The 20,722-nt window shown below is 32.2% G+C and overlaps 2 protein-coding genes across 2 annotated transcripts; one reads left to right on the top strand and one right to left on the bottom strand.

Annotated features, from left to right (window-relative positions):
• Positions 1-219: 219 nt before the first annotated feature.
• On the top strand, positions 220-10,243 carry HELRODRAFT_105637 (hypothetical protein). Its single transcript, XM_009011420.1, has 21 exons — positions 220-448; positions 762-992; positions 1,227-1,548; positions 2,022-2,179; positions 2,732-2,858; positions 2,963-3,079; positions 3,396-3,476; positions 3,719-3,821; positions 4,136-4,291; positions 4,638-4,696; positions 5,150-5,212; positions 5,282-5,339; positions 5,422-5,475; positions 5,799-5,918; positions 6,377-6,424; positions 6,599-6,689; positions 7,099-7,169; positions 7,567-7,716; positions 8,072-8,226; positions 8,476-8,573; positions 8,910-10,243. The coding sequence occupies exons 2-21, from the start codon at positions 821-823 to the stop codon at positions 9,209-9,211; spliced, it is 2,505 nt and encodes an 834-aa protein (XP_009009668.1). The 5' UTR covers positions 220-448; positions 762-820; the 3' UTR covers positions 9,212-10,243.
• A 2,408-nt stretch (positions 10,244-12,651) lies between these two features.
• HELRODRAFT_62008 (hypothetical protein) lies at positions 12,652-19,438 on the bottom strand (the record flags this gene model as incomplete). Its single annotated transcript, XM_009011419.1, has 14 exons — positions 12,652-13,062; positions 13,351-13,436; positions 13,565-13,607; positions 13,779-13,862; positions 13,994-14,058; positions 14,428-14,507; positions 16,452-16,546; positions 16,953-16,998; positions 17,188-17,267; positions 17,706-17,854; positions 18,424-18,475; positions 18,670-18,720; positions 19,008-19,080; positions 19,353-19,438. Coding segments are annotated over 14 exons (1,401 nt in total), but the record flags the coding sequence as incomplete, so codon positions are not given.
• Between the last annotated feature and the right edge of the window lie 1,284 nt (positions 19,439-20,722).

Genomic DNA, 20,722 nt, shown 5'->3' with positions numbered 1-20,722 from the left:
AAATTTTCCCAATGACTTCTTACATTTTTTTACAGAATATTTTAATCAAAATTTGTTTGTTACCATGAATGTCTAAGTTAAACCCGAGGTTTTTAGCAAATTTTTACTGATCCAGTTTTTGACTGGACCAAAACTGCTTAAAACACTGGACAATTAGAACATTGGCCATTTTTACTTTTTTTAGTTAGATGCACTTTTAAACGTCTCATATATAAACATTGGCGAGCTTTGTTTGGTTTTTAATAGCGAAAGTTTGCAAAATGACAGGAAATCTACCAAAACGATTTTTAAATACGATTTTTAGTTTGTTTATAATTTTTTATATATTTGTCATACAATAGTTAATTAAATTATTATTTTCTAGAAATTACAATATATTTTTTCATTTCACATCTCAAACAAGAATAATACAGAAATAATTTATTAAAAACTAACAAACACAACAGAAGTAATTTTTGTGATAGTAAACAATTTTTTCATATAATATATAGTTTTTTAATATTGAATGTTAAATTAAACTGTGTTTTGGTTTATCTTATAATTTAATAATTAATTAAATTAAATTTAAAACTAAATACTAAAGAACTAAACTTACTAAACTAACTAACTTTGGCTTTCTCACTCATTATAAAAAAGCATTTTAATTAAATTATTAAACAAAATAGTTTTTTTTTATCATGTTTTCATTTAAAAATTATAGTAAATAGTTAAATTAAATAATACATTTATTTTATCTTATATTTTTTATTTGCCCTCTCTAGTTGATGAGTAGAGATTAGAGCATATATATATTTATTAGTTTCAACGTACAATCAACAAAATGGCTGCCAGGAGTATGAGGCCAGAAATGAAAAAGATCGAACTCACTAAACTCTGGAACCACCAAGAGCCTGATACTTTGCAAAACATCTGTCTGGAATATGTCGTCAAAAACTTTGCTCAGCTCATCATGAAAGAAAGTCAAACTCCGAATGGAACAGTCACACTAGAAGGTGGTGGCTTAAATGTAATCTGCCTTTCAGTTTTTTGCTATTGATACACAATAATAATATATTAAATTATTAGTTTGATTGTTGGGTCACTAACGAACAAACTTGTCTTTAACTTTATTCTCAATTAAATTAATTCTATTTTTAAATCTTTCTTTTATTGTTGACTTTTTGTTTTTCAATTGCAACTTTGTTTTGCATATATTTAAATTTATGAGACTATTTTCATCACCGCAGCCCGACCAGAAATTCATTTTCCAGTTGCAATCTCTGACATGCTACATCACAAGAGTATAGAAATGTGCCAGCCTATTGATTTAGATTTGTTTTTGCAGTGCTACAAAGATCCCATGAGGTTTCCAATCAAGAAGTTGAACCTCTTACAGTACCCCACTCTCACATCTCTCGAGCTCTTTGCATTGCTATCGACTCAAAAAGTACTGCAACTAGATATTAGCTCCAAAAGATTGACTCTCGATTTAACGGACATCATAAATAACTTCTCTAAACATCTTCTGCATTTGCATTTCAGCAAAAGTCTTCAATATATCTTTGACCAGTAATTTTTTGTTTTTGTTTTAAAATTATCTAAATTTTCTATTTAACTCTTTATTTAAATAATCATTTTTGTAAGATATGTTTACTCAATTTTTTATTGGTCATGCCCAAAATCATAATATTTTGTAAAATATTTAAGTACAAATGTCAATTATTTTAAAGTTGTTAGTGGTTGTTAGTCCAGGCAGCTAGCTATACAATACATGTTGTAGCCATGAATAATTAATTATACGTGATAAGAGTGCATCTTTTGAAAAAAAAGAAATATGCAGTTGGCAATAACAAAACTGCTTAAAGTGTTGCTATAAATAAATGTCAGGTAGCCTAGCTTCTATGGGAATGCGATTAAACATATCATCCAATGTTAAAATCAACTTTTATTTCATAAAAATTATGGCTATTTTTACTTAAATTTATTATTTTATACCCAAATTTAATAAGTTAATAAATAATTGACAAACCCACTATGTCCAGTAAGAGCAAATCAGTGAGTACACTGGACTGTCCACAGCTGCTGTCACTAACAATTCCATCTCTGTACAACCCCCGCACGCCAGATGTCCTTCACTTCAATTTCGACCTCTGCTTCAAATCACTGGTTGTCCTTGACCTGTCTTATTGTAAACTTATAAGTAAGTGTGTGTGTGTGTGTGTGTGTGTGTGTGTGTGTGTGTGTGTGTGTGTGTGTGTGTGTGTGCCTGTGTGTAATTAAATTAAATACGATCAATGCAATAAAATATGTGATGTGTATACAAATGTGCGATTCGTTCGTGTTTTTCTCTCTCGTTCTTTCTCTCTCTCTCTCTCTGTGTGTGTGTGTGTGTGTGAGTAAGTGAGAGAGAGAGAAAAGAGAGAGAACAAACACATATATCTACCCAATCTACCCAAGCAGTTTTATATTTAAAAAGATGTGTGTTTTTTCTGCTATTTGTGAGTGATAAATTATAAATTATTGTTAAGTTTAAGAGGCATACTATAAAACTATTTTTTATGTCTATTCATTTGCTTCTATTGTTTTTTTTGGTAACCATTTATTTATTCATTTATTTATTCATTCATTCGTTCGTTCGTTCGTTCTTTCGTTCGTTCGTTTGTTTATTTATTTATTGGTTGGTTGTTTGGTTTCTTCTGTTTGTTTGTTTGTTTATTTGGTTCAGTTTAATTGTTCATTTCTTTATTGACAGAGGGGCTGGAAGGAATCTTAAGAAAGTTCGAAAGACTGCAGGTTCTCTCCCTTCATGATGCGCTGAGAAACTCGAAAGATGAATTTCCTGAGATCATGGAGGCTGTTGGAACACTAACTCACCTCAGGCTTGTGTTGTTGTTTGTTGCTGATGTTGTTACTGTAACAATAACAATTATAATTATAATTGTTATAATTATTATTATGATTACTGTTGCCATTTTTAATTTAGTGTTTTGGACATTGGAGCTAGCAAGGAAGCCCAGCAATCTAGTCAGCATTTATTCTTCGAATGTGATGTCAATCATGTCATGAAGAAGCTGCTAGATCAACTACCATCTCTCGAAAGGTTGGTTGGTTGGTTGGCTGGTTGGTTGATTGATTGGTTAGTTGGTTGATTGATTGATGGATTGATTGGTCAGTTAGTTTTATGGTTGATTGATTGATCGAATGTTTTTTGTAATCAGGGGTTGATTGATTGATTTGCTGGTTGATTACTTAATTATTGGTGATTTAATAGTATAATCGAATGAAGGGTTGATTAATTAATGGATTGATTGATTTGTATGTCTAGATATTGATCTAGTATTTAATTTATCAGTTAATTAATTAATTGGATTAATAAATAATTGAATAATTTTACTACAATTTTTTTAATTATGTAGATTGGAGCTGTGTGGTACAAATCTGGCTGGTGAGAGGCTGCACAACATTCCGCTATCAGCCAGAATGAGATGTCAAATTGAGTTAGTTGAGTGATTGATTGATTGGCAGGTTGGTTGACTGGTTGGTTGGTCGGTTGATTGATTGGTTGGTTGCTTGTGGTTGATTACTAAGGTGAGTAATTGAACAGATTATTTCGTTTTTTATCGTTTTTCTGATAAACCATTTTGAATTAGGAAAGTTGAATGAAGGCGTAGATGAATGAATGAATTGATGAATGAACGAGTGAATGAATGAGTAAATAAACGAATGAAACCTAATGCAGTCAACCAGCCATTGAATGGTTGACAGACAGGCGGTTAAAGTATTTGGGACTGTTCAACTGTATCGACGATCCGTGCTTCCGTAGTGATATCCCTGCCGATCAGGTTGTTGTTGGTGATGTCATTTTTGTTTTTGTGCTGCTGTTGTTATTGTTGTGTAGCTGTTGGTTGACGATGCTGCGTCGTTGTTGATGATGTTGTTTTATGTTGATTAGGTTGTGTTGTTGTTGTTGTTGTCGTCGTTAGCCTTTTCTGTTTGTTTTTTTTTTATGCATTTTCAATTGATGACATAAACACAAACTTTAAATTGCACCTCCGGCAAAAATTAAAATAGATCTAAAAATAAAAAAAATCTTTCGAAAATATAATTACTTCGATGAGTTAAAATTAATTAATATATTCAACATATCTATGAATAGGTGAGTGGAAATGCCAACTTGGATCAGTTGTTAGTTTCGTTGGAGGCCTATCATGGTAGGCCGAAAATTTTGTTGATGGTGCTTAGTGCCGTCTTTGACGTCGTCGTCCCCAACCAGGTCAATATCCCTCTGGAGACGCAGGCCACAATGTTCCAGGTGATGAAGAGGAAGACGATTAAGATGGGATTGCATTTGCTTTTGTTGTTTGATGATAATATTTGGTTTTGATGTGATGGTACCATCCAGATGATGATGATGGTGATGATGAGAGTTGGATTGATTTGATTATGCTGTTTAATGATAATAATTAATATAATCATAATATCATCGTTATTATTTTGTGATACTAATACTTTTGTAAGATTAGTGATTTTGAAGGATGTTTATACAAATGCTTGTTAATTTATTTTCTGATTGTTGTTAGTCATTTTCGTCATCGTCTCTACCATCATCATTATGACGTCATTTAAACCATCATCAACATTAACACCGTCGTAATCAGCTGATTCTGAAGGCGATGGATACGCACCCACACAGCAATGATATCCAAATTTCTGGAAGGTGCATGATTTTTAATTTGCAGCCATCATCTCCATCGTCGTCGTCGTTATTTTCACTTTTCTATGTCTTTATTTTGGTATTTTAGTTAATCCCAACAGTTTTATTTTGGTCAATATCGTCATTTCATCATCATCATCGGTGTTATCATTATCAGCATCCTCATCGTTATTATCACCCGTATCATTATCGTCATCACCACCATCATTTCTTGATAACCATATCATCATATTAGGCATCGTTTTATTATTGTTGTTGTTTCTTCTTCATCATCATCATCCTCACCATCATCATCACCATTATATTCATCATCATTAATTTCACCATTGCCATCATCTTCATCATCGCCACCATCATCGTCACCAACAACCTCATCATTTTCTTCTTTATCATCATCTTCATCATCTTTTTCAGCATCACCATCATCAACAACATCATCATTATCATCATCATCAGTGCCTCTCTGTTCTACTTGGTAAAAGGTGACCTGAGACCATATCTTACAACGAAAATTAAAAGGTCGTTGTTTATTATTATTATTATTATATTGTTATTACTATTATTATTATTGTTATATATTAATTGCAGGCATGTAGTCAGAACGATATTGGATGCCGTTGAAGATAATATATCAGTCATCTCAAATGTTATTATTATTTTTATTATTGTTGTTAGTTATTATTATTATTGTTGTTTTTATTATTGTTTTATTTTTTCTTTCTTTCAAGATGCCAAGGAATGGCTGCTTAACACTGAGCCATCTTGACTTACCATATGATCTTGTTAGTTTGTTGATTGATTAATTGGTTTGTTGGTTGCTTGATTGATTAATTGATTGATTGATTGATTCAGTCATTGATTCAGTCATTGATTTAGTCTTCATTCATTCATTCAGTTATTCATATATTTAAACAGCCATTCAATCACACAATGATATTGGTTGATTGATTGATTCAGTCAGTCAGTTAGTTAAATATTTAACCAATCAATCAACCAATCAATCAACCAATCAACCAATCGATCAACCAACAAATCAATCAACCAACCAATCAATCAATCAATTAACCAATCAATCAACCAACCAACCAATCAACCAACCATATAGTTGCACGAATACAGACGTGTCATTCAATTGTTACTTGGCATCATTCGTCAACCGACCTCCGGTGAATCCGTCTTAGTGCAGAGGGTTGGCCTGTCACTCATCAACTCCATGGCGTGTCAAGTTCGTCCCTGCTCTTTTAAAGTTCATTAATAAGTTGGTTGGCTGATTGATTGATCGGATTGGTTGATGAGTTAGTTATCGATCAATCAATCAATTAATGAGCAATTAATGGATAATTAATTTGCATTCTGATTAGCCGTATTTCAAGTTTGGCTTAAAATAAATTGATTGATTTTTAAAATGGCTTCTTAATAGGTTCACCGAGTGAGAAAAAGTTGTAAATTGTGTGAAAGCTAGTTCGCTTGTTAATTATTTTAATTATTCATGTACGCACGCATGCACACATACATGCACACATACAGGCACACATACATGCACACATATATAAACTTAAAAATCTGCAATTATATCAGGGGCACCACACATATTTTTAACTTTAAACAACTTTCTAAACGTTCGTCGGCTCTGTTTAGTTGAATAATAATAGGTAGAACTTAATTTTAAAAAATATTACATAGGTTGACAATGAAGAGAAGATGATGCTTGGCGAACTGGGCTCTTTTGAAGTGAGATATCCCATTCCTTTCAACTTCTTTAAGAAGTTTCTTCATTCATATTACTTTATTATTAATAAGATTTATTATATTTTGTCTCTATTAAACAAATTTCGAAGTTTTTGCTATGACCTCGTTCGTTTGTGAGCATGTCTGTAAACAAGATATGTCGTTAAAAAATTATAGATCATTTTGGAATTGATTGAGAAGAAGCAAGAAGAGAACGTGTGTGATGAGGTCATGGAAGTTTCATGGAGCTTTATGTGGAATGCTACAGGTCTGCTGATCAGATCTAGATGATCAATTCATTGGTTGATTGATTTTAAAAGTTTATTTGCATCTTGATCGTTTTTTTATGTGCAATTGTTGGTTGATTGGCTGGTGTTTGAGCAATGATTGATTGGTTGGTTGGCGTGTGAATGATTGTTTGGTTGGTCTATGAATGATTAGTTGATTTATGAATGGTTGAGGCTGACATGTGAATGATTGTTTGGTTGGTTCGTTGATTTATGAATGGTTGATTGTCTGGTTGTCGAATTGCTGGCAAGTCGGTATTTGAAACAGTTCTTGTTAATAATTAATACCTCCTCAATCGCCACCGGCGTTTACATAATCCATCTTTTCCTTATCATCAATATCATCCCTTCCACCATCATCATTGTCATCGTCTTCATCATTTTCAACAGATGAATCCCCATCCAACTGCCAAAAGTTCATTGAAAATAGCGGCCTTGTTATATTCATCAAATGCCTAGAAGTACCTTCGTTATTTATTGATTGATTGATTGATTTATTTATTTATTTATTTATTATAATATAGTATCTTGTTTTAAATATTTCCGTAGCGATTGTCATTTGGATATTTTCAATGCTTTCATTATTACGATCGAAAAACATAAACATTAACAATAGTTAATGTTTAACTATCTATAGTATAGTATTTAAGTATGTTAAACAATCGTTGAATGAAGTCTTTTTCGTCGTATAAACGACACATCGTTGTTACTCATGCATCATTTGAATCTTACCGAATTTGTTTTTATCGTTTTAGAAATAGCCTGGCTTATAAAAGTATATAAAAAAAGAGTTGTTTCAACTCCAACTTTATAATATTACTTAAAAATAATTGTTTGAAAATAATTTCTGCCCGGAAGAAATTTCGAGATAAAGATGAATTGTTGCGTAACATGATGGGTCTACTGGGGAATGTTGCAGAGGTTGATTTCTTGAGGGCATATCTGATCCAGGAGAAGTTCATATGCGTCTTCGTTGATCTGCTGGATTCCGTCAAGGATGGAATCGAAGTGGGTCATTTGTTGGTGGAATGGTTTGGTTGATTGTATGGTTTGCTGATTGATTGATTGAGTGTTGTTGTTTGTGGATTGATTAGATGGTTAGAAGTTTTTAAGAAGTGTGTGAAAGTCTCATGTTTTCTGTTAGTTTGATGGCTCAGCTGATTAACTATATTCAGTTGTTTAATGAATTGTTCGATTGACCTTCCGATTGGTTGGTTGGTTCGTGGTTGGCTAACTAGATAGACACTTGGCTTTCTAGCTGTTCCTAATTCGTATTATTATTTCTTTTCCATTGATTGAGATTTATGCGGTGACCAGCCAACCGACCAACCAATTGTTCATTATCGATAATAACGATGACCAGGTAAGTTACAATGCATGCGGTGTGCTTGCGAATATCATGTACGATGGAGCGAGCGTGTGGTGCCTGTCACATCCTGATCGGCAGATGGTGAGGAAGAGGATGGTGAAAGCGATCAAGAGGTGGAACATGCGTGCTGAGAGGAACATCAACTACAGGTGGTGGTAGCGATGATGGTGGTGTTTGTGATGATGACGACTGAAGATGTGGTGGTGGTGGCGGCGATGGTAGTTCTGATGCTGATTTGAAAATTGTGCGACAAAAACTGGCGACAGAGAGGAGGTAATATCTATGGTGAGGTGGAAATAGATGATGATGGTGTTCACTGAAACAAAATGTCTTATAAGAGTAGTGTAACATAAAAGTGCATTACCCTTTTATTTCAATTACGTTAAAATAATCCTCAGGTCGTTCGCTCCGATACTAAAACTACTTGATTGTCACCACACACCGGAAGTTCAACTGTGGGCCGTCTGGGCCCTCTGCAACCTAACCAAAGTTTACCGTTAGTTGTTTTTGCTGCTACTGATGTTATGTTATGTTGTTGCTGAGTTGAGTGTATCTTTCATTCGTGTTAATTGTTTGATTGGATGAATCATTTTAGATTGGCTGTTCTGTGTAGGCTTGGTTAGCCGATTGATTTTTTGATAATTTTTGGCTGGTTGTTTGTTCGAATAGTTAGTTGTTCGAAGATAGATCGATTTTTTTTTAAGATTGAAATATTAGCATTGCACCTATATCTAAGTAATCGGTTCGTAGGTAAGGTAAGATATTTTAAATTAAGTCTCAGCCATAGTTCAAGTGAAAGAATCAATTAAACTAATCCGAAAAAATCAACCAGTAAAAAAGTATTGCCCCATCCTGAGGAACGAAAACGGCCTCGACAAGTTGGCCGAACTTTTCCAGATGTCCAACGTTAAAGAGATCAAGAAGCTGTCGGCACGCGTGCTCAGGAGATGCACCAGGTACATCATCGACCCGTCCACAGCAATCGAGGATGAGGATGACAACTATTTCTCGGACAGTGGTGGACGTGGGGACGTCGCGGATGACGACGACGACTACTACAGTGATAAGAGCGATGGAATGAGAAACGAAGATGGTGGTGGAGATGGCGGGGGCCAAGTGGACATGAACGAATAACTGTATATAGAACAATATATAAACAGTGATCTGCAAATGTTGTTTATAAAAAAAGTTTTTATTGTTAATGTTTATCTATTTAATGAGATTAAAGAACGGCTGCATGTACTGTACGTACATGTATCTGAGGACAATTTTCGCGCCAGTGTATTATAAAAACGCGACAAGTACACTCCAATCAAAGGCAAACATGAACAGTCCGTTGGATCACTCACAAAGCTGAGTTCGTTTATAAAAAAAATGACGTTAAATTCTTTTAAAAATCATTCAATTCTTATTTGTATTCTACAGCCTGTACAGCTTGGTGATTACTGTTAAATAAATGTCGCAAATGTAAAAACTATTTATAAAACTTTGAATACTAATAAAAACACAAAAATTCGATAGGTATAAAGATCAATGACGTTGAACACGCGTGTACATGCGTAAACGAAAATGCAAACATACATGCAACACACACACACATATATATATATATATATGTGTGTGTGTGTTGAAAGGATGGAGACATATTTTATACAGTATTGCATGAATTCTATATTATATATTAATAATACTATGTACAGTAGGTCGCATGTCGACAGAATGAAATGAAACAAAGCCAAACGACAAATCGTGAATTGCAGATGAAGTGTTCGACTATTATTACATCTTATCGCTAATCCTACTTGTTATTGTACCCGAGATGGCGGTTGTCATTAATAATTATGAAACCGGTAGTTATTATAATCAAAGAAAATCAAAGAAATCTATAGTCGTTACAAATGTCGTGTTGGTAATTTTATAACAAAGCTTTAGAAAACATTCAATATTTTCCGTGGAGCAAGACTTAAAAGTTCTGACGTTCATATAATAACAACAACGGTTGTTGACTCTACTGAAGCGTGATTTGTGTCGGTCGCTTGACGTCATTCACTCATCTGTTGGCAAACTGTGTGGTAGGTGTGCTACTAAGGATTCTTCTCGTTTGCACCCCTCTTTGCTTCGAGAGGAGTGACTGGGGTACGTTAGAGAGGCCCTTCACCAACCTTTCATCCAGAGATTTCTTGTGCAAATTCGTGCTCTGCAAAATTAATTTATTGTCAATTTCATTAGATGAATATAACATTTCTCGTTTGGTTTCAATCGAAGCATTTTTTTGTAGACAATTAAAAAAAATGAATCATTCTAATTTGGAATAAAGGTAATGCGAAAACAGCAGAAAATGAGAATTCGGCGTAGATATCATAATTGAAAAGCGGTACATGACTCATCATTCAAGTGTTAAGATTAAAATACACAAAGGTATCTAGCAAACCATGTTATAGAAAGCCGACAACATAATTCTTTCTTGATTTTCGTTTATTTTTAGCTGTTCCTGTCACAAAATAACTAAATGATAACACATTAAACAATAAAAACAAACATTGATAAAACGAAATTAACTATACTAGAAATAAAAACTACCACGACAAATTATCCCCTTGTAAAACGACTATAAAAACGGCACTGAACATCACGAAATGAAACACGTCCTAACTTCAAGTAGTTTAATTTGAGTTTCCTTTTCGGCCAGTTTGTCAGTTAAGGCAGCGATGTCTTGCGGCACAATGCTGCGATGTTGTTCTTGGAATAACTGGCGAATGTGTCGTTTAGGATGACGGATGTATGTTGCATGTTTGTTGGTTTCGTGTCTAACAAATAACCATGCTCACGAATTGAATGTATCCTATGTTACGTTTATACATTACACAACAACTACAACTAACAGCTACCACGGCCACTACTACCAACGCCGACATCACTAACATGTTTGGCTTTTTGGAGGTAGAGGGCGTACTTTTCCTCCATGCATTTCATCTCTCGATCCTTTGCTGATAGCTGCTCTTTTAACTGCTTGATCTCATCTCTCATCTATGATTGATTGAGTGATTGATTGGTTAGTTGAGAGATTGTTTAGCTAAATGACTGACTGATTGATCATTTGGTAGATTGAAGACTTAACGAGGAAACCAAATTAACTGAAGAAAAAATGTTTGAAAAAATATTATTAAATACGAAGGAGGTAACTGATTGAAATTAACTGACAAAACATTTTTTTTTTAGAAATTTACATATAAATAAATTTATAACTTTTGAGGAGGTTCAATAAAATTAATTTGAATAATAAAAAAAAACACTATTTTTGAAGCATGAAAACACACAAAAATCTGCCAACTAACCAAGTTAAGGTTGAAATCTGAAGCAAAGTCGTCATTTGATTTGAAAAGTTGTGACTGTTGGAGCGGTTGCTGCTGCTGCTGTTGTTGGTCTTTCAAATCTGCAACAACAGCTTCTAATTCTAACACTTTTCTATTGAAGCTTCTGAAAATAAAACCAAAAAAACATTTTTTTTAATTTATTAAAATATTGCAATATGGAAAGGCCACACTTCAAAAAGCTAAATGAAACAGCCGCAATTTGATGCTAGCTACATCACCAATCAAACTCTAAAAATATCCTTCGAAGCCATAATAAAATTAACGACAAAATCAAAGTTTTCGAAAACGCAACTTTTACAACAGCGAAAATTGATACAACGTAAAAAAAATCAAACAGGTAACATTTTGGACAAAACCCAAACGAAATAACCAAGAGCAAGTGACTCTGCTTCAGATTCTAACCACAAAGCAATAAAAACAGCAAAAAAACAACAACAGATAAAGAAACGCAGTAACAAAGTAACAACACCAACAACCTTAACTCCACTTCCAACTCGGAATTCCTTTTATTACTTTCCTCCAGAAGTCCTTGCAGAACGGGCAGCTCCTCGCTACCAGCACTGTTTGATGTTCTACTTTTCAACATTTTGTTCTCGCGCTGGAGTTTCATAAACTTGTTTCTGGGAAGGAATGGAGAGTTAATAGTGTTGGAAATAAAAGTCAAAATCAATAGAAGCGTTTAAATCATTAGATAAAATCCCTCATAAGTTGCTTATATGTTAGTATACACTGAAAGTAATAACATTAACTTATTGGTTTTATTAATTTTAATAAACAACAACACATAGCAACAACATCTCAACGTGCTACAGTACAACATAACGACACATAATATAACAACAACACATAACACAACAACACATAACATAACAAAAACACAGCAAACAAATACAAACAACAACCTGATATGTAGAGGCGCACTCATCAGCATCAGCTCATCATCATCGTCGTCGTCACCAATATTACTACTCATAGATGTTGATACTTGAAAAAGAAAAAAAAACTATATATGCTACTGCTAAAACAACAACAACTATTACAACTACTACTACTAATAATAATTAGAAGTTACAAGGCAGAGATGATTGTCCCAATGTCAATTCTTCATTCATTTCTTTTAAGGCATTTCTTTCTTCAAGAAGTCTCTAATGATCATGACGATAATAACAATGATGATGATGACGACGACAATTAAGGTGATTAATGATAAATAATTATAACAATGCCATATGACGAAGTGTAATGATGACGACGACGACGATGATAGTTAATGTGATGACACTCGTTCGAGTGAGCTAACACACGTAAAATTAAATACATAAAATCGTCATCATTATCTTCTTCATCCTCATCATCATCTTTATCACCATCTTCATTACCATTTCCATCATCATCTTCTTCATTTTCAATCTCATCTTCATCATCATCTTCACCGCCATAACTAACCTCCTTCTCCTTCACGAGATCAGCGAACCTCTCCTGACACCTGGAAAGATCGACCTGCAACTTGTCCGACTTGTTGCACTCCTCCGTCACCCTCAGCTGAAGGTCAATCATCTGCCTCTTCTGCACTTCCAACTGAGTACGGTGACTACTCGACTTTTTCAACTCCTTACAAAGAGATGAGGTAATTCAATCAATCGGTCAATCAATCAATCGATTGATCAATCAATCAATCGATTGATCAATCAATAAATCAATCAATCAATCAATCGATCGATTGATCAATCAATCAATCAATCAATCAATCATCAATCAATCATCGATCGATGAATCAATCAATCATCGATCGATGAATCAATCAATCAATCAGTTGGTCGGTCAGTTTAGCCATTTCAACCATTCAATCGTTATATCAATCACTTTCCACTCAACCAATCAATCCATCGACCAATCAACCTCTTCCAGTTGAAATATCTTCTCTTGCTGTTTGACATTTTTATCCTCAGTCATCTTCAACTGATTTCTCAGTTCATCCATGTCATCTGATGATAAAAAAAATGACAAGACGATGACGATTATGATAGTAATAATGAATGTCATGACAACAAAACCAATGATAACTATAGTAACACTGATGGTGATAAATGTTAGATGAAAAAAAAATACAAACCGATCTTCTTCTTCAAGCTGCTAATTGTCATCTCATATCTAGCCTAAATTTGAAAGAGATAATTAAAAATCATCATCAGCGACGTCATCGCCAACATCATCATCGTCGTCCTCATCATCGTCATAATCACTACGTCATCATCACCACGTCATCATCATCGTCATCATCACCAGTAACATCATCTTCGTCATCATCACTATCTTCAGTCACTCACCACTTTATCTGATGTATGCCTAAGGATGTCTAACTCATCCTTCATGTTTCTCGTCTCTTCAGTCAATCGAGATAACGAGTCCGCCTTATTAAAATAATATTAATTAATTAATAATTGATTAATTATAATTAATTAATTATCAATATAAAATTGAATAGTATTAAAATAATAATAATAATAATAATAATAATAAAAGTGTAAGCAACTTTACAAACCTTATTTTGCATCAGAAGGAGGTCCTTCTCAAGGATTTCACATTTAATCTTGTAATCATCTTTCACTGAAAGGAATGAGTAAAATTGGCTAATTAATTAATTACATTCATTAATAAAATAATAAATTAAACGACAAACAAAGTATTAATAGAATACTTACAACTAGACTTACTGTATTAAGATGCAAAACCGCAACAAACTACAGTAAAAACAATACAAACACTAACAATGCAACAAACAAACACAACCACAATAACAGCACAGCAGCAGAGAGCACTAACAACACAAATAACAGCCCCTCCAAACACAAACAACAACCACATCAACAACAGCTAAAAACTCAAACAACAACCCAAACAGCAGCACCAACAACAGCAAAGAACTCAAATAACAGCACAAACAACAACACAAACAACAGCTCCAACAACACCAACTTGCTTCAGACTTGAAGAGTTCATCTTGCAGTTGATCTGCTTGCTTTTGCAGCTGCTGAAACCTTCGGCCAAGCGGTGTACTGGATGAAGACAAAAAAATAATAAAAAAAATAATAATAACAATAACAGCAACAATAACAATAACAACAGTAATAATGATTAAAAAAAAACTGCCATACTCTAACGCCGAAGTCACACTCAGCCACACGACTTTAAGAGCCAACATTACACACAAACAAAAGCATCAACATATGACATATGCATGTTAGCGAAACAGCAGAACAATAAAAAAACCCACAATTGTTATATTATTTAAAAAAATCTAGTAATTTTAACATTATTCCTTTGCAGAGTGGGCCTTGATTAGTAACGTGACGAGACAGTTGCATGCTAACATGGCTAAAAAAAGCACATTGGGCTAACACTTTTTGAAGACTACTATATGCAAATCGTACGATACATCGTTCGTGCGTACACTACATTATTGTACATGCGTGCATGTTCGTACAGGTCAGAAGTTTAAAAGTTGGGTGATAAACGAACTGATATGGTTACTACCATTGTGTTTCAACTATCGCATTCAAACCCAGACACTGCATAAGCAATGCCAGGCACCTTGACTATTAGACTACACCAAAAGAATAAAATGACGAGTTTTGAAAGTGTGGAAATGGAAGGATACTCACAGGCTGGTGGGTGCAAAAGTAATCCAGCATTAAAGAAACACATCTGCTCTTCCTACCTACATACATACAGTTATACCCGCAGACACATTCATTACATTACAACAACAACAACACACGTTTAGATGACATTTTCCCCGAAATCGGGGGTTGCCGTTTGGCTACCTATGATGAAACCGAAATACCCCTCGATGAGGGTCATTGTCACTTCTGTCATCACAAGTAATTTATTTGGCTAATTTTTAAGCAGGACGCCCTTCCTTACGCAACCACAGTTATAAGCGGTGGGCCTAGCCTTTGATGATCCAACATCACTCACAAGGCAGTGAGGGTCAGTTTAATGTCATAACCAGGACAGTGTCATAACCAGGACATTACATTCATTACATTACATTACAAAATAAATTTTATTTTGAAAATTAATACAAAAAGTTGTTAAATTTTATCAAGGAATTCAATCATAAAAACAAGTTTAGTATAGATCAGGTAGAGAATATGGAGAAATGAACCTAGTGTGTGCTAAAATGTATGATTAATCACAATTAAAAAACATTGTTCTGGTACATCTATAGAAACCAGAGCTTCGGGTGCCATTAAATATGAAAAGCAGGAATCTATATATGTATATATTACAAATTACTGAGTTTGAAACATTAGTGCAGTTGTTTGACTTAACGAATTTTTCTTAGTTAACTGTTATTTATATATTAGTTTGGTTGTTTTGATTTAAAATTAACAAAATAATATTGAAAACGATTGTGACAATAAGAAAAATAACAAGTGGTTAAATGAGTAACGAAGCAAATGGAAACAACGACAAAATACTGCTGTTATAAGCCTGTATTACTAGAACATTTCAAAAGTAAATTTCACGGTTCAAACACACACACAAACAAATACACACACACATATAGGCACAAACACACACACACACAAACGCACACACACACACAAAACAAGGGTTTCTATGCATAACTGATGTATATAGCACATTGTATACCTCGCAAAATAACCTGTCACATCCATCCAAAACCTTTTAATGAGTTAACAACAACATCATCATCAACATTCATCATCATCATCCTCCTCATCACCATCATCACCATCATCATCTTTGACATCATTATCACTATCATCAAGCTTGCTGATATTATTATCACCACCGTTAGAATCATAATAGTTATAGTCATTGAAACTACAATCATCATCACATCACATCACAGACACCATAATCATCATCATCACCAACACAAACATCATCATCATAATCATCACATACATCATCATCATAATCATCACAAACATCGTCATCATAATCATCACAAACATCATCATCATCACCTGGCATCGTCAAGTATGTCAACGTGATTAACTCTCTGGTTTAACTTTTCATTCTCAACCTTCAAAGCTGCCCTCTCCTCTGACAACAGCAGCACCTAATAAAAAATTCATAATAATAAATATTATTATTATTTCCATAAAAACACACACACCATACACACACACATACATACACACAAATCGCATAATGATCGCGACAATATTTTATGACGAGTAAAATGATGAAAGCTGTCGTAGAATCATAAGTAGATATTGAAAAGAAGTTTAAAACAATAGTGATGAAGCAGCTACGTGATGACTTACCTACATGATGATAAGGAGAAAAGAGGTCGTAAATAATGAAGATGATGATGAAATGATGATAACAAAAATAATAATAATAATAATAATAATAATGTTGAAAAAATATCACAAAGATAATAAAATAAAAATAACAACAACAACAATTGTATAATAATAATAATAATAATAGCAACAACAATAATAATAACAACAACAGACTTGCTGGTCCAACTCATTACATCTGTGCACCAGTGAGTCATTATCACTCAGTAGTTTTTTAAATTCCACCGAGTTGTTCACAACTTAATTAACAAATATTAATTAATTTTAAATTATTTATAAATTAATTAAATAATTAATTAATTAATCATGATTTTACCCAATTAATTCATATTATTATACTCAAATTACGTAATATAATAAAGAACGAATAAATGGAAATGAATAAAAACACAAATTCATCAATTCATTAACCTGTGCATGGCTATGATGGGTTTCATGGTCTGTTACATTCACAGACTCACTCAACATTAACTGGGAAATATTAGATATAAATATAAACATACAAACAAACAAACAAGCAAGCAAACATATATACAAACAAACAAACAAACATACATACAAACGAGTAAAGAAATAAGTATTGCTATTTATGAAATTATCATTAATTAATCGAGTTTGCAAAATTTAATTACTAATTTGGTAGAAAAAAAAACTGGAAAATTTTATCAAAAAATGTATTGAATGAAAGATTAATAATAAATTAAGATAACAAGCATATTATAAATTAATGTCATATTAATGTGTGTGTGTGTGTGTGCGTTGGTGCGTGTTTGTTGTATGTGTGTGTGTATGTGTGCTTGTGTGTGGATGTATATGTGCTGTGTGTGGATGTGTGTGCGTGTAGTAATCCATTTATATGACAATTAATGATGATTTCAACTAGTAGTGAATGTAAAATAAGAAGAGCACCTCTTTGATTGACAGCATGATGGAGTGTTGGACAGACTCCTCCATGCACATGATCCTCTGTATGTATTCCTCTTTGTTGTCGCAGTTCACCGCACAGCCAAGCAGCAACTGAATCAACTTGCTTGATTCCTTTTCATCATTTTTCTCCGCTGTGAGTGTGTGTGTGTAGGTGTGTGGCCATGTATGTGAGTGTTTGTGTGTGTGTTTGTGGGTGTGTGTGCGTGTATTGGTGCTTTTGAGTATGTGCGTGTATGTACATATACACATATGTATCATCATCCATATATATACATATATATATATATATATATATATATTTGTGTATGTTTGTGTGTGTTTGTATGTGTGTATGTGGTTTTAATTAGTTGTCAGATGTTACTGACTTAGCTGACTGTATGTATGCATATATATATTGTCGGTTTGTATTGCTGGCTGTATGGCTGTACATTTAAACAACTAAAAAAATGATTGGTCAGTATAGGTTTATAAATTTATGAGAAATTTCATTGGATAACAATCCAATGAAGCATTGAATAAATAACTAAATGGTTGGTTAGTAAGATGATTTAATAATTGATTGATTGGTTATATAATTGAATAAACTATTGGACGATTGAACGAGTAATTGAATGCTGATTGAATAACAAAATGAATGACTGAATGAGTGATTCAAGAACTGACTGATTGACCATTTGGTTAAAAGTTTCAGATATCAAACCTATTGAATTAACATCAGGTTGATGGTTTTCAGGAACATTAAATTGTAATTCCTGTTAAATTTTAATAAAAAAAAAAATAATAAAAAATTTAATAAAATTTTAGTAAAAAAGTTATTCAAGAAAATTTAAAAAACTGATTTGACCATGTTTTAACATTTAATATCATGTTTGTTTGTTTTTTAACACAACTAACACAATTTAGAACAAAACCAATTAAGCAAAATTGAAATTGAAAAATTCTCTACCTGGTGATAAAAATCCAATAATTTTTTCAAAATTTTTCTCAAGTTGCTAGCCTAAAATGAAAAAATTTTTAAAATTAAAAATGGTTATTTTACATTAATCTATTTAAAATTTATTAATTATTCTTATCTACTCTTTAAAATTTGTACTAAAATTTGCTTACAAATCTGTTTTTTTAATTTATCTAAATTTCAAAATAGAATAGAAATGGAAAAATTTCATTTGTAGATTTCATCACTATTATCACATAAGCATTATTAATTCATTGCAATAACATACTTTTGTATTAATTTTGGAGATTATTTATAAATTGGAAAATGTAATAATAATTAACATTTACTTTTAATCGCCAATTATTGGATGTGTCTGTTTTTAATTTGGATGACCATTCTTCATTGAAAAATGTTGAAGATCTTGAAAAGATATAAATGTTTTCTTTTGTAAATTTTGAAAAATAGCAAACCTATCCGATGTCAAATCTAGTAAGTATAGTGTAGTAAACCTAAACATTATGTCATAAACACTATTAGAGATACACTTTCCCAACTTATTTAAAAAATGTTTAATTAATTATTAATTAATTCATTTATATTTTAAAATATCAGTTGTTGAATTTATAATTTTTTCAATTTAAAAAATCTACAGATTCATTTTCAGAGAAGAGAAAAGACCCCAGAAAACAAACATTTGGCTGAGAACATTAATCAGACAGACACCATTGCTAAGATCACTTGCTGTTTTAACTGTTTCATCCAGATTGAATGTGTTTAACTGAAGTTACCAAAAAAATGTTACTATTTTTTAATTTAAATGGAATTAAATGTGAAGAAATTTTAAAAATATACTGAACAGTGAACATATTAAAATTAAATTAACTAAAATTAAATTAGATATTAAATTATTTAACATTTAATAAAGCAAGAAAATATTTAAATTTTACTCACCCATTTGACGAGATTTCCAAAACTGGCCGACATGATTAAAAAAATAATTTCATAAAAACAAAAATTTATTAAAAAAACTTGGCGATCGTAGAGATGTGTAAGTTGATATTGGCATTAACTCTTACATTATATCAGATGTTCACTTGTCTAATATGGAAAGCTAGTTAAACAATTAAAATATTGAAAAACTAAAATGAATATTGATTTATCTCAATATTCCTATAATCTAAATTTTAATTATGTAATAATTGATTAATCTTATTTATTATATAAAATTACTCTAATTACAAATTAAAAAAAAATTGATTTTATTAAACAATTTTATCAACACAAACAAACTTTTTATTGGATTTTTTGAAAAAATATAATAAACATGTAAAACAAATAATACGATATAAGGGTAATATATAGAAATAAATGTATAGTCATGGTCTTCTCTCTTTCATGATTGATGTCAAACATTTGTAATATTGACTATGAAAAGCATAGTAACATTGTAGAATAAAACATATTTTCATAAATATTTCATTTATATGGAACAAAGTCATGAGTTCTTATGTTGATTTTTTACGTGATTAAAATAAATTAGAACAAATTATATTGTGATATTGTAACGTATTCAAAATGAAAAAAAAATTGTTCATAATATAGAGACCAACATTAACTTCTAATATATTTCAATGTATAAAATCAAATCATCAAATGTAAAAAAAGATTAGTATTATTAAACGAAATAAAAAATACAAAAAATATTATAAAAGAAAGAGTGGAAAGAAAAAACGAGAGAGAGAGAGAGAGAGAGAGAGAGAGAGAGAGAGAGGAAGAGAGAGAAAGAGAGAGGAGGAGAAAGAGAATAAAAGAGAGGAAGAGTAATAGATGCTAAAATGAGTTGAATACAAATTATAAAAAATTTTGACAACAAAATTTCAACGGGCAAGCACGAATAACAAACGAAATGTTTTTTATTAAATACAGCAAATTGTGTGAGAATCCATTTCTTCTTTTTCTCAGTCGCAAATGATTTGATGGCATTTCTATTATTAGTAGTAGTAGTAGTAGTACTATATTATTCTTATTTGTATGGTTAACGCACTTTTTTTAGGATGTCAAT

This window comes from Helobdella robusta, assembly GCF_000326865.2.
Source record: "Helobdella robusta unplaced genomic scaffold HELROscaffold_1, whole genome shotgun sequence".
NCBI lineage: Eukaryota > Metazoa > Annelida > Clitellata > Rhynchobdellida > Glossiphoniidae > Helobdella > Helobdella robusta.
The sequence above is the reverse complement of the archived record's forward strand: the minus strand, read 5'-3'. Positions and strand labels throughout refer to the sequence as shown.

Excerpts from the sequence above, each read along its gene's own strand:
- HELRODRAFT_105637 (XM_009011420.1), top strand. The coding sequence starts at position 821 with ATGGCTGCCAGGAGTATGAGGCCAGAAATGAAAAAGATCGAACTCACT. Across the intron at positions 1,549-2,021 it reads CTTCAATATATCTTTGACCA|TAAGAGCAAATCAGTGAGTA; the intron begins GTAATTTTTTGT and ends CACTATGTCCAG. Across the intron at positions 7,717-8,071 it reads CCGTCAAGGATGGAATCGAA|GTAAGTTACAATGCATGCGG; the intron begins GTGGGTCATTTG and ends AACGATGACCAG.